The 13,233-nt window shown below is 40.8% G+C and overlaps 1 protein-coding gene across 1 annotated transcript; it reads left to right on the plus strand.

Moving 5' to 3' along the window:
* Window positions 1–3,420, plus strand: TRH (thyrotropin releasing hormone). Its single transcript, XM_031609419.2, has 3 exons — window positions 1–151; window positions 1,054–1,264; window positions 2,488–3,420. The coding sequence occupies exons 2-3, from the start codon at window positions 1,069–1,071 to the stop codon at window positions 3,069–3,071; spliced, it is 780 nt and encodes a 259-aa protein (XP_031465279.2). The 5' UTR covers window positions 1–151; window positions 1,054–1,068; the 3' UTR covers window positions 3,072–3,420.
* Window positions 3,421–13,233: the final 9,813 nt, after the last annotated feature.

The raw sequence follows: 13,233 nt of genomic DNA on the forward strand, positions 1-13,233 counted from the left end.
TACAGAGACACAAGCTATCCAAAGAGAACTTAGCAACGGTTCTGTTGGATACTGCCTGTTTCTGTAGCAGAAGAAGAGCAACTTTGAAGCTCAGATGTGCAAACAGCTTTAAAGGCAGACGCATCCAGCAAAAGTCTAAACTACAGACCAGGTAATCAAATCATTTCCTTTTTAGCTGATTCTAACTTTCCTTGTAAAGGTTGCCTATGTAATAATCTCAGGGCTGTAATTGTCTGTTTTAAAAATGCACTTCACAACACTGTGCATTTATGTTCTTCATGCTTTATGTTAAGCTAAATGATTGGTATGGTAATATTATAGATACATTCCATTCTGTTGAAGGAACCCCACTTACTGGAAAATAAATCAGTGGTAAGTGCCTTAGAAATTCCAGCGTTAGCTGGAAGAAATAGACAAACACTTGTTATCTAGGCAAATAGTAACAGAGAATATGATGATTATTATGTATCTGAAAAATGTGTGTGATGGTTTCCCAATGAAAGAAATCTCTCTAGCTAACACAGTACAGCTATCTTCTTAAGCAGAAATATATATATATATATATATCTCTACAAGCAGCTGCTTCAAATGCACAGAAAAAGATATTTAGAAACTAACAGGCTATAGAGACCAGGCTTTATCTGAAGGCAGAATGGAAGTGCTGTAAATCACAACATCATTTTAAAAAGAATACATCGCAAAGGAATTGCCTGGTGGGCATTGTTAGTGCAAGTATACATCTGTGCACCTCATGCATGGCAACAGTTAATACAGTGTTTAAGAGGGAAATTATTTGTGCCTCTTTACAAAAGAAAAAACAAAATCTCTGGCTTTCAAATCATCTGTACAACATGAAGTTAGATGTTTAAAGTGTTAATCTATATGTATAAGAAAAAAATGAACAAGTACCTGGTTTCAATTATGAGGAATTTACAAATTCTTGGAAGAATATAACAGAAAACAGGAGGGATCTTCATAAGAGACTTCAGTCTACATATTGCTAGATTTATTTAACTCCATCCTCCTCTCCCATTGTTCTCTCTCCCATGGAAGTTGCAGGAAATCAGAATGCCATCTATCCAGCTGCCAGTGCTACTCCTTTGCCTGACCTTGTCTGGTGTTTGCCTCAACGGCAGGCAGTCCCCTCCAGAAGTAAGTGAAAAAATGGGAAGAAGTTCCCTGGATGACATCCTGCAGAGATCTGGGAGCCACATGTTTCAATCTGTCATCAAGAAAGTTGAGAAGAAAGAAGAGATGAATAAAGGTATATATAACACTGGGGACATCCCTCTAGAAATATTGCTGTATTCCTTGGCTGAGATTATTAGTCACTGTATTTATTTCCCAGATTCTAATTGTATATATTTATTACTCCAACAAAGAGAAGGAGATGGGCATAGTGTCTGTTGTAATACACTGACATAGTTCTAAAAGAGGCTTTCTTCTCTAAGATCTCCCAGCTTAAACAGTACCACACCATTACTAAGTAATCTGCTGTATGAAAAAAAAAAAAAACAAAAACAACAACAACAACAAAAAGATAGAAGCCTGCCACAGTATCTGCCTATCTGGCAAGCACTTTCCTAGGGAAACCCTAAAAGGACTCGTGGAAGACATTCCCTGTTTTTAGACCTTGTACCTAATGCTAACTGGGAGGTAGGAGTGCTCCCATTCACCTATTGCCTCAACCTTCAAGCTTCCACACTCCAACAAAGATGGGCTTTACTGTGGCTGGGAATGTAGAGGCAGCACTAGTGTCAGTCCCCACCTGACAACTTGCAGATGCTCTTCCCTCACCAGTCACTGGAAGCAAATCAGGCTCAGTGGCAAGCAGCAACACGCAGGGGCTTGCCACCAGAGAGGAGCACAGAGACCTTGAAGAGTGGGAACAGGAGCTGGCCTCAAGTGCCCATGGAAAGAGACTTCCTCCCTCTTCACATCAATGCTGAGAGTTTGTGACATCAAACTAAGATCTGAAATATTAAGCAGAGCTTAAAAATAAGTAAGAGATACCAATAGAGTTAGGATAGTTGGAAACATTGACTTTGCATTCAAATGTACACATTCCTGCTTCTACTCTTATCTCAGCCCTACCTTTTCTCTATCTCATGCTGATGTCTAGCTTCTCCTGTGTACCCAGCTACTGCAGCTGATCTCTGCCAGCTGCTCAGTATCTTCAGCTCACCTCATTTCAAATCAACACATTTCACACGTTTCAAATTCAACAAGCTTTGTTATTGCATGCATTTCCACTTTTTTGCAGCTAGTTCCTAGCACGTCAATCCATCCTTGGTAAAAGTGTGTCAGAATTGTTTTGACAGAAGCCATTCAGACTGATCAAATTCAAGACCACTGTTAACGATGTAATTAAATGTGTAATGAACAGCAGATTACGATCTGACACCTTAGTACTCCACAGACTCACACTTCAAGTTCTTTAGTGAAGATTTATAGGGGTTAATTAACATTCTTCTTCTCCTTCGACAGAATTAAATGTGCCTCTGCCACAATGGCTTTCCAAAAGACAACATCCTGGAAAAAGATACATAAGTGACCTAGAAAAGAGACAGCATCCTGGAAAAAGAGATGCTGAAGAAGAGGCATCTTTTGGAGACATTCAGAAAAGACAGAATTTAGGGAAAACAGAAGTAGAAGGCTACCCTGCCAACTACCTGGAGCTGACAAAGCGACAGCATCCTGGCAGAAGGTCACTGTGGGACCAATCCACTGACATCTCTAGTTCACTAACTTACTTAAATGAGTTATCCAAGAGGCAGCATCCAGGCAGAAGACATCTGATGTATAAGCACCAGCTTCCTAGCAAGAGAGGCCGGAATGATGAGCTAGACCTAGGTGATCAAAACTGGGAGAAACACCAGCGCTTTGGAAAAAGGGACAGGGATTCTGACAGCTCAGATTACGCGGGTCCCTGTGACCTTCAGCAGTCTGCCATTTGTAACAAAGGTAGCTTGTTGCTTGACTTAGCAGAAAAATTTAGTAAAGAGAGTTTAGAAGAAAAACGTCAGCACCCAGGAAGGAGGTCAGCACGGGAGAAGGAAACAGAGGAATGAGAAAGTCATTGTTTATCATTTGAATATGGTGAAGTAAAATGACAGAACGCTAAAAAATTATGTTTATTCCCTTCTGGCTTCCTGCTGCTGACCTCCAAGCCTATCTTTCAGTGAGTAAGTGTCCTCATTTAAACCAATGGTTTTGTCACACACCTGAAGTAAAGGAACTGGGAAGCACTCAGCTGAATGGCCTAGGTGAGTAGTGAGTTTTCACCTCCCTCACTCTGTGAAATTAAGAGTAGCCAGTTCATTTATGGGCTTAGCCTATCTATTCATGTTATGTGTGAACTACCGCAGGCTCTATAATATCTGTTCTGATGTTACTACAGTAATTACATTGTTTCCTCTCATGTCAATGAAATCAGTACATGATTGGGGAAAAAAAGAACATATGCAAAAGATTTCAAAATGAAACGGAGTGGGTTTTCAATTCTAAATGATACGTTAATGAGACCTTAGGCATTACAATCTATCCAAACAATAAGAACTGAACAGATAAGGAGACTGCTCTAACTGCAACAGATAAGATGACTGGCTTCATACTTTGACTTGGAACTGAAAAAAACAAAAGCGTCATATAGGAAGCTGCAAAGTGCAAAGGGTTAATGCATCCCAGAGCAACTCAATCTCCCAGTTGTGACTTTGGCTGTGTACACCTCACCCTGGAGCCCCCCATCCTCATCTGTTAACATTTCAGTCATTCTCCTTGAAATATGCCTTCTCCTTAAATATGTAAAATGGAAACAAAAAGAAAATCCTTTCTTCTGACAGGATTTCTGATTTCTCTGCTCTCAAAGGAATGTTTTCCCTTCTGTGATGAGACTCACAAAAGTGTTTATTTGATATAAATGATTCAATAAACATGAGAAGTAAACTCTGTGTCCTTACTGGTTGTGCAAGCATACTGGAATAGAGAGAAAAAAAAACAATCCAAGCTAAGTCAAAATAAATAAATGAACACTAGGAGATACTTTTCTAGGAAGAAGCTTCTTGCATGCTGGTCAGCCCTTGTTTTTTTGTAAAACTGGTTTGCTAGCAAACAAATATATTGCCTTTTAAAATCCACTACCTGTGCGACACACAGGAACAGACACCCAGGTTAAGCCCATAGATATTTTGTCACCCAGCTCATAAGGAACTTCAGTTGTTTGAGTCTGGTCTTGGCAGGCAAACTGGTTAGAAGCAGACTTGTTTTAAACTTGTTTTAAAAAAAGAAGGAAGCTCAACTGATCTATGCTGCTCAAACCTTCTGAGTTCCATAACTTTTTGCAGCTTAGTCATACAGCAAGTCATGCTAGCATGCAAATCACTGAAGAGGAAAATGAGAATTCAGTGATCTTGTACCACATGCTTCATAGATGGCTTTGCTATAGCTGAGCTTTACTAGATGTGATTGATTGCTATGCACACACACATACACATCTCTTCAAATTGTATAAACAATCATTTATTTGAAATTAAAATATGTCTAAATGTATTTGCTTGGTCTGCAAACACCAGTCTTTTGTGTTTTGTTCAAGGTTTCTGTTTTAAAAAGATGTCTATGTGAGGTATGTACTTCATGCACTGTACAAGCAGTAGAGAGAACAAAAATTACAAGTCTGATTTCCTGTTCACAAGTCTAAACACAAGATCTACTGATTTTTGCAACTAATGCATATTTATTGTGAATTTAGAGTTATTCACATTATTTTCCTGTACATTTAAATAGGTTACACCATGTCAATATTTCACTAGAATGTTATTTGTTAAAGAACGAGCATGTTCTCTACTCACAATGATCTCTCTCAATATCATCAAAGCATGTGAAGTACCTCCAGTGTTCTTTCTAAAACTGATGGCTTCCTCACTCTGTCTCAGAGCACTTCCTCAGCTACAGAAATCGCTGATGCCAGTGGGCTTAGCTACCTTGCAGAAAAATAATTAACCACATCAGCAAGCTTGACTGAAGTTAAATGCTCCCAGGCTGATCAATGCCCAGCATGCTCTATCAAACAATTTGTAACTCCACAGATAATGCATTGTTTGATATAAAACAACTGGCAGACCTCTTCTGTTGACAGGGGCTTTCTAATTAATGAATGCAAAACAAATCCTCAGAGGGGTTAGATGGGAGCACACTGTACTGTCTGAATTTCTTCAGCATATTTTCACTGTAAGGTGCCTTTTAAAATGTTCAGGTTTCATTTCAAAAGGAAAGAAAAGATTTATCTAAATAATACCATTTCATATACAATTTCCTGCAAGGAATGAATGCTTCTTAAACATCAGGAAAACGTGGTAGTACTACACAATACCACCAATACTTGCTAAAAACATATATATAAAATAAGGGGAAAAAAACAGGAAAGAAATAATTATCAAGTGAGTAAATGGGCAACAGCAAAAATGCATAACATTATAAAGATTGTGCTTGCAAGACAAGGATGCTGTGGAATGGTTGAGGAAGGGAGAGAAGGAAGGACTGCCTGAGATCAAAGTTGTTACAATGCAGATGCAAACAGCTGGTTTGTCCTGCTTGGTTTTGCTCATACAATCTGCCATCCTGAGCTAGTCACCTATGAAATTTATTACCAATAAATCAATCATTTATTAAGAAGTATGTTTTCTCAGTGTGGTTAGTGAAAGCTAGTACAGATGATTTTATGCAAGTCTATCTTTTCCATCAGCTGTAATTCAGGCTCTGAGTGCTTCAGTGCATACAGAACTGCCAGGTTAGGCCACAGGATCATCATCTGTTCAAAAGCTATCACAATGACAGTTTTGAAGGAATTTATTTTATTGGTTTTGAGCTTTTTTTTCCCCCAAAAGCAAAATCTAAGCTGATAGCATTTTACAGTAAATCAGACTTATCATTACTTCATAGAATCATAACTATTATTACATCTGCAATTTTTTAAATCTCCCTTAATTTGGAGCACTTTGCCTGGCTAGAAGCAGCATAATGTAAGCAGACAGACACTAAGAGAGCTCTGACCTATTTCAACTACTTTCCTAAACTTCCACTACTCTAACAAAAGATCTTTGGAAAATAACAGAAACACTCCCAGAGATTCCTGGGATATGTAAATAATCCCCATCCCAGCTATTGAGACACTGAGCAGTTGATTACAAAACAACAGTAAAAGAGTCTTCAGAATGAGCTTTGTTTTCAAAAGGAGGGGAAAGTTGGAGTGAACAAACTGTAAAATTAACATTTACTTCATTTTTTAACTGTTCTGACCATTACTGTTCTATTCCCCCCACACACTTAGCAGCCTTGACCTCTTTGCTAAACCATCGTAATTAGCTCGTGCTGAGTGTTTCCAAGGGAATGTACCCTTTTTTACTACTTTATTACTACTTTTAATGACTCTTACTTGGAGAAAGTTTAAGAACAAACTTAGCACCATAGCCGAAGCAGAGTCACTACTTGAATGGCAACTCAGCTAATGCTAGCCTGCCAACTTTCAAGGTACCTGTCAGGACACTGCTATGAATAAAAACTACATAAAAAGCAGTTGGAGCAATTGAACTGATCAATACAATGGGAAAGGCGCTAACAACAAGGACGTGATGATGAAAGGACTGGCACAATAGAGAGGTGCTACAAAGGAAGGGAATTAGAAGGGAATCTCCAGGCAGAGCCCTCCCCCGTGGCAGTCAGCCCTTAAATGAGCACTAAGAGAGGTGCAGCCAGGCTGCACCCCTTCCTGTCACACCGCTGAATTGCCTTCACCTGTGCTCCCAGGGCTGAGTCAGTCCTTTCCCCAGGTGCTCAGCCAGAGGTTCAGGCTGTGACTCAACAGTTCCCATACAGCAGTCAAGTGGAGGAGCACAGCAGAAGGGGTTAGGCCAGCGAGTACGGCCTGAACACAGACACGGCAAAAAAAGATGTAGAGGGGGGCATACTTGTTTCTTGGAAATAGATACATGGACAGTATTCACTCAAGTGCTAAAGCCCCACTTTCAGCAAGAACAGAGTGAAAACCCCACTCCTACGGGGAAACAAGGAGGGATTCAGACTGAACACGGAGGTCTCTAATAACAATAGATGGAGAAGTTCCTTGAGAACAATGTGCTATCTACAGCTCCCTCACTGAGACAAAGCACGTCAGATACTAATCTGATGCACTGATCTTAGCCAGAAGGCAAAGACAGCTCTCGAGTTCATTGCAGCCGCTTTCATTTGAGCTGACACCAATGAGCCAGACAAGAAAGCTGGCACAAGAAATGCTTGGTGACATGAGTAGCACCTCCCTCTGCTACTCACAGGGAACCAAACACTGTGCCTTCCTCAAGTTCACATGAACGGAAAAGATGGCAATCTGGTCTGAAAAAGGGCAAAGCTGGAAAACACACAAATACTCCTGCAAAATGGGATGGAGTAGATCAGGTATCAATTTGTCATATCAGAAGAATTTAGTTTATTGCCATCGTTAATGGATATCCTACCTCAATGTAAATGAGTATGACTCGGTACAAACATTTTAATAGATGAAAGATATATGGAAAATGTGAAATCATGAGAAGCAAAACAAAGGAAAGTGACCTGCTTTGAATAGGATATCTGAAATATATTGTTTTAAAGAAATTTTCACAGATAAATGTATGCTTCCACCATCAGTTCCCTTTTGACTCTGAAACCACTTCTGATGTGTGAGATGCCTGAAGAAACTATTGTAAAAAAAGAAGAGGGGGAGAAGGAAGAAGACAAAAAGAAAAAAGATGACAAATAAAAAATAGAATCAGACTGTACAAAAAATTCTCAGAGACAAAGCAGTCAAGAAAAAAACCAAGCACGCCACTAGGAGAAGCTCTTTGGCAGGTTGTGTTGAAGAGACATCAACAGCAGCCTTGCTAAAGAACCACAAATCATTCATTGTTAAGCAGCCTCTTCCTTTTGTGAAGCAACCAGGTAGCAGTGAGAAGGTATTCCACTTACTGACTTCAGATGTGCTGCTCAAATGGGAATTGGCTCCTAAACAAGTGTGCAGGCAAAACATAACAGAGGCAGGCCAGTATGGGCCTCCTTGAAATCTGAAATGAATCCCAAACATTATCTAGACATTGTGGTACACAGATCCTACAGGTACAATGTTAAATAAAATGTAAACACAGGGGAATTCTGCTTTTTCTGCTTCCTTTTATAATGTAGCTGCTCTATTTAAAATGGTGCCATTCCACAACACTCAATACCAATAGGCCAGGATCTTCTGCTGCGTCAAGGGAACAGATAAATTTGTATGGACTGCAGGCCTGCCGGTACTGAAGAAGTTAAAAGGCACATAAGGTAAATGGGGCTCAACAATTAGTCAGCTGCAGCTCTCACAAATCATCACGCTGTCAATTCTGATTGATGAGTCTGTAAACATAGAAAAATCATAGTTTTGGCATGGAAACGTAACTCCTATCATCTCTTTGCAGACTAATTAAACAAGTACTCTTTCTACCAAAATATTTACTGTAAGGCAAATTGAGTACACTGAATATATGAGGTTCATTAAAATTAACAGAGATTTGTATCCTTTTATTTCTCTCTCAAAAAAAAGAAAAAACCCACAACAAAAACGTTAGTTTAGATCCATCTAATCAAAACCAACCAAACAAAAAAACTGTTTTCTCAGATAAATGAAAATCAAATCATTTTGCATTACTGAAAATATTTTGTACTACCCATTTCAATTTTAGAAGGTTTACTTTTTCTTTTTTTTTCCAATTTATTATTAAATTACAAAATTGAATTTAGGCCAGTTTCAAAACAGAGCTTTGATTTAGACTGAGTAGTTGTTTAGTTCAGGGAATGCTTGGGAAGATGATTTTGTTTTTCTACTCTTTGCTTCTGCCTCAAGGGCTATATTGAACTCAACATCATAAATTTTTTAGATAGGGTAAACTTTTTTTTTTTTTTTGTCAGTGAGTAAGCCATATTTATGCAAAAATGCTTCACTACATCTCTTGAGAAGCAGACAGGCATTATAAAGAATTACTTCTGGTCTACATTTACCTCTCTTATGCTGTGATCAGATTCCATTATTTTACATTCCAAATTCCACTGAAGTTATTACAAGAAATCAAAGAACATAAGAGAACCCAACTGAAATGTATTTCTAACAGGACTGCTCTACGGCTATAGGGCTGACAGTTTCCACACTCTCCTCTTGGAAATTAGCAGCAATGGCCAAGTTAGCACCCGACCATGTCCTAACATTCACCACTGTAGGTATTACAACAGCTCACTTACACCAACACAAACCTAGATTATTCCCTACCACTTTCTCGAGGAGGATATATAAACCCAAATTTTGCTTTGGGAATGGATACCACTCAACACATCACTACATCTGTTGTGCTAACTTTCTATATTGTTCTATAAATCTCTCTAAGAGATATCCTATGAGAGTTTCTCTAAAAGTGTCTCATACTTCCATAAAGATCAAATCCTATTAGACAGATGCAGTCACTTAATGGGAAGTGAGTTCCTCAGAAAGTGCTAAAAATAATTTATATGCATAAATATGCAAATAGCATTTATGTTTCAAAGTGTTGAATGAAATTCCCCTTTTCAAGAATGACCTACACAATACGGTGTTTTATCTCTTATTCAAAACAATGTTTGGTGAAATTTAATCTCAAAGGCATAACATCCAAAATAACACAATTAACAAACTAAAGACTCAGTGAAATGTTTGATTTGTAATGAACATCTCAGCACATTGCCTTACTCATCACAACTCACTGCAGCCAGCCCTTGTTGCTGTGCTGTTTGAATTCAACATTAAGCTACTAGACTTTAATTGCTTCAATGAGCTTTTAGAATTATCCTACTGAAAATAAGCAGTTACTGAAGCTACAGAGAAAAGCATATTAAAAAAAAAAAAAAGTGTGCTCTTTGGTAGTCTCCCTCTTCCTTTTATCTGACTCTTACTACTTCTGCATGACAGATCAGAGAGGACTGAGCTTCCAGAATCGTTGGGTCGCTGGCCTCGTAGCTTTCAGGCAGTACTATCCTGCGTGCTGCAAAAGAAAAACAAAACAAAAAAAAACAAAAAAAAAAACCCCAAACGGTTTAGTAGCACTGTGTCCTGTGATATCCACTGCAAAGAGCCCCAGCAAGCCTTCAGACACGCTTGTTGTGCCATCTAGTGACGAACGCTTCTTCCATTCTGCACATCTCTTTTCCTGCCCCTTCCTTACTCCCATATTAGCAAGCCATACTTCTGATTAGATGAATAAAACACACACAACAGGAACAAGAAAACTGAAACGCCTACAGTCACACCATCACAGGACCTGCACCTAATTTTGTATTTTTAACTTATTTCCAATTTCCACTATCACTCCTCTCTACATACTTCCTCCCATCCAAGCTCAGATCTCACTGCCCTTTTCTATCTGTTCAGCTCTTGCCAACTTCCCAGACGCACCTGTACATGTGGAGGACTGCTTCACTGGCTCAGTGTGTTACAGATCACTGGCCCCAGCAGAGGTCCAAACAAAAGGGGCAGGTAACAACAAAGGGACAGGTAGTTGGTTCAACCTGAGTTTGCACAAGGCACAAGCTTGTCTCAGTGCCAGAATTGTAGAATCACAGAATCACCAAGGTTGGAAAAGACCTCCAAGATCATCTAGTCGAACCATGCCCTCTGATCATAGCCTTCATTGCCAAATCTCTGCCTTCCTTGAACACCTCCCATGGACAGCGAATCAACCACTTTGCTGGGCAGCCTGTTCCACTGCCTGACCACTCTTTTGGAGAAGGAATTTTTCCTGATACCCAACCTGAATCTCTCCTGGCACAACTTGAAGCCATTCCCCCTAGCCCTATCCCTAGTTACATGGGAGAAGAGGCCAATCAACACAACCCCCTTTCAGGGAGTTGTAGAGAGCTGCAAGGTCTCCCCTGTACCTCCTCCTCTCCATACTGAACAATCCCAGCTCCCTCAGCTGCTCCTCACAAGCCCTGTGTTCCTGACACCTCACAGCTTCGTTGTCCTTCTCTGGACACACTCCAGGGTCTCCATGCCCTTCTTGCAGTGAGGGGCATGAAATGGAACACAGTACTTGAGGGGCGGCCTCACCAGAGCTGAGTACAGGGGGATGATTACCTCCCTGCTCCTGCTGACAGCACTATTTCTTATACAAGCTGGGATGTCACTGGCTTTCTCGGCCACCTGGGCACACTGCTGGCTCACGTTTAGCTGAGTATCAACCAACACCCCCAGGTCCATTTCTTCCACACAGTCTTCCAGCTGCTCTGCCCCAGGCCTACAGCACTGCATGGGGTTGTTGTGGCCAAGGTGCAGGACCTAGCAGTTGGTGTTGGTGGTCTTCATCCCTTTGGCCTCAGCCCAGCCTGTCCCAATCCCTCTGAAGGGCCTTCCTACCCCCAGGCAGATCAACACTTCCTTCCAACTTGGTGTCATCTGCAAACTTACTAAGGGTCCACTCAATCCCACTGCCCAGGTCATCAATAAAGACATTAAACAGGACAGGCCCCAGTACCAACCCCCAGGGAACACCACTCATGACTGGTCGCCAGCTGGATTTAACTCCATTCACTGCCACTCTCTGGGCCCACCCTCCAAGTGAGAGGCTGCAGCTTCTCCAGGAAGACTTTTCTCTAGGAAGCTGCATAAAACCCAGGGAGATCGTGCCACAGCAAGTGAACCCTGGAATGCATTGAGCCTCAGGCTCATTCCTGCCCTCTTTCTCCAAGGAGAGGAACATGAGAAGGAAAGACAGTGCCCTGAGTTGTTCGAGGTTCACTCTCCTCAAGCATTATACTAACTGAACTCCATACACATACCTATATAACTGTACGGAAACTGCTGAGTCACGGCCTGAACCTCTGATTGATCACCTGAGGTGAGCAATGAGTCAGCTATGGGAGCACAGGTGAAAGGAATTCACCTGTGGTACCAGAAGGGGTGGAGCCCAGCTGCACCTCTCCTAGACCCATTTGAGAGCTGACTGCCAGGGGGGAAGGATCTCTTTTGGAGATCCACTCTGCTGCAGTTTCGTAAGTGAGCCCAGAATATGGGTAAGTGTCCTATCTATTCTCTTTGTGTTATTATAATCTGCTTTGTCTAATTCTCTTGTTTATTTCATAATTATAACACTTAATATTCTTTGATTATACAACACTGCAATGAGAAAACCTAGGAGCTCTGTGAGATGCTTATGGCCAAAGGCCTTTTCGGATCCAGACTATGAGCACATCCTGGCAGATCTGTTCGATCTGTGCTTCAAATCCTTCCAGACAAGTCAGGGAGAGTCTAGAAGTGTACTTTTTACGTAACAGCAATATGAAAAGCTAGCAGATCATTTTTCCTTATTTCTTTCTTTTAAGTACCTCCATTCTTTACATACAATGATGATTTCACTTCTAGAGCCTGTAGGGTGAGGATTTTTCATGTTTTAAAGTGAAACTGGAAACTTTCAAAAATATCTTAAAGTTTTTAAGACCTCGGGGTTACTAAAGTCCCTTAATTAAAAATAAAAACATAACTAACCAATAAATTATGCCTTCTAGAAAGAAAGTTTAAAAAGTTATAATATACCTGAGTGCACTGCTGGAGGAGTACCTGAGCAGAGCAGCTTCCACAGCATGGTGAGATCTCAGATTTTAAAATCAAAGAGAAATTAAGTCCATGTTTGCTGAACGGGAATCTGATTGTGACCATGCTTCTATGTTATTTCTACAGCTGCCTCTTTCTGTTTTGAGAAGCAGAGCATAACGCCTCTCAACAGGAAACTGCATATGTAAAAACTCAGAGTTTGGCTGTTTATAGCATTAATTACTCCTATGATTAAATCACAGAACGGCCAGGGTTGGAAAGGACCTTGAGGATCACGAATCTCCAACCCCCTGCCACATGCAGGACTATCAACCTCCACATTTAATACCAGCCCAGGCTGCCCAGGGCCCCATCCCACCCGGCCTTGAACACCTCCAGGGATGGACGGGGCATCCACAGCCTCTCTGGGCAGCTGTTCCAGCACCTCACCACTCTCTCTGTAAAGAACTTCCCCTGACATCCAACCTAAATCTTCCTCCCTCAACTTAAAACCATTTCCTGCAGTTATCTACCTTTTCAAAGAGCTGATTCCCCTCCTGTCTGTAGGCTCCCTTTAGGTCCTGAAGGCTGCAATGAGCTCACCCCGCAGCCTTCTTTTCTCC

This window comes from Phasianus colchicus, chromosome 11 (genome assembly GCF_987193195.1).
Source record: "Phasianus colchicus chromosome 11, bPhaCol1.hap1.1, whole genome shotgun sequence".
In the NCBI taxonomy this organism is placed as follows: domain Eukaryota; kingdom Metazoa; phylum Chordata; class Aves; order Galliformes; family Phasianidae; genus Phasianus; species Phasianus colchicus.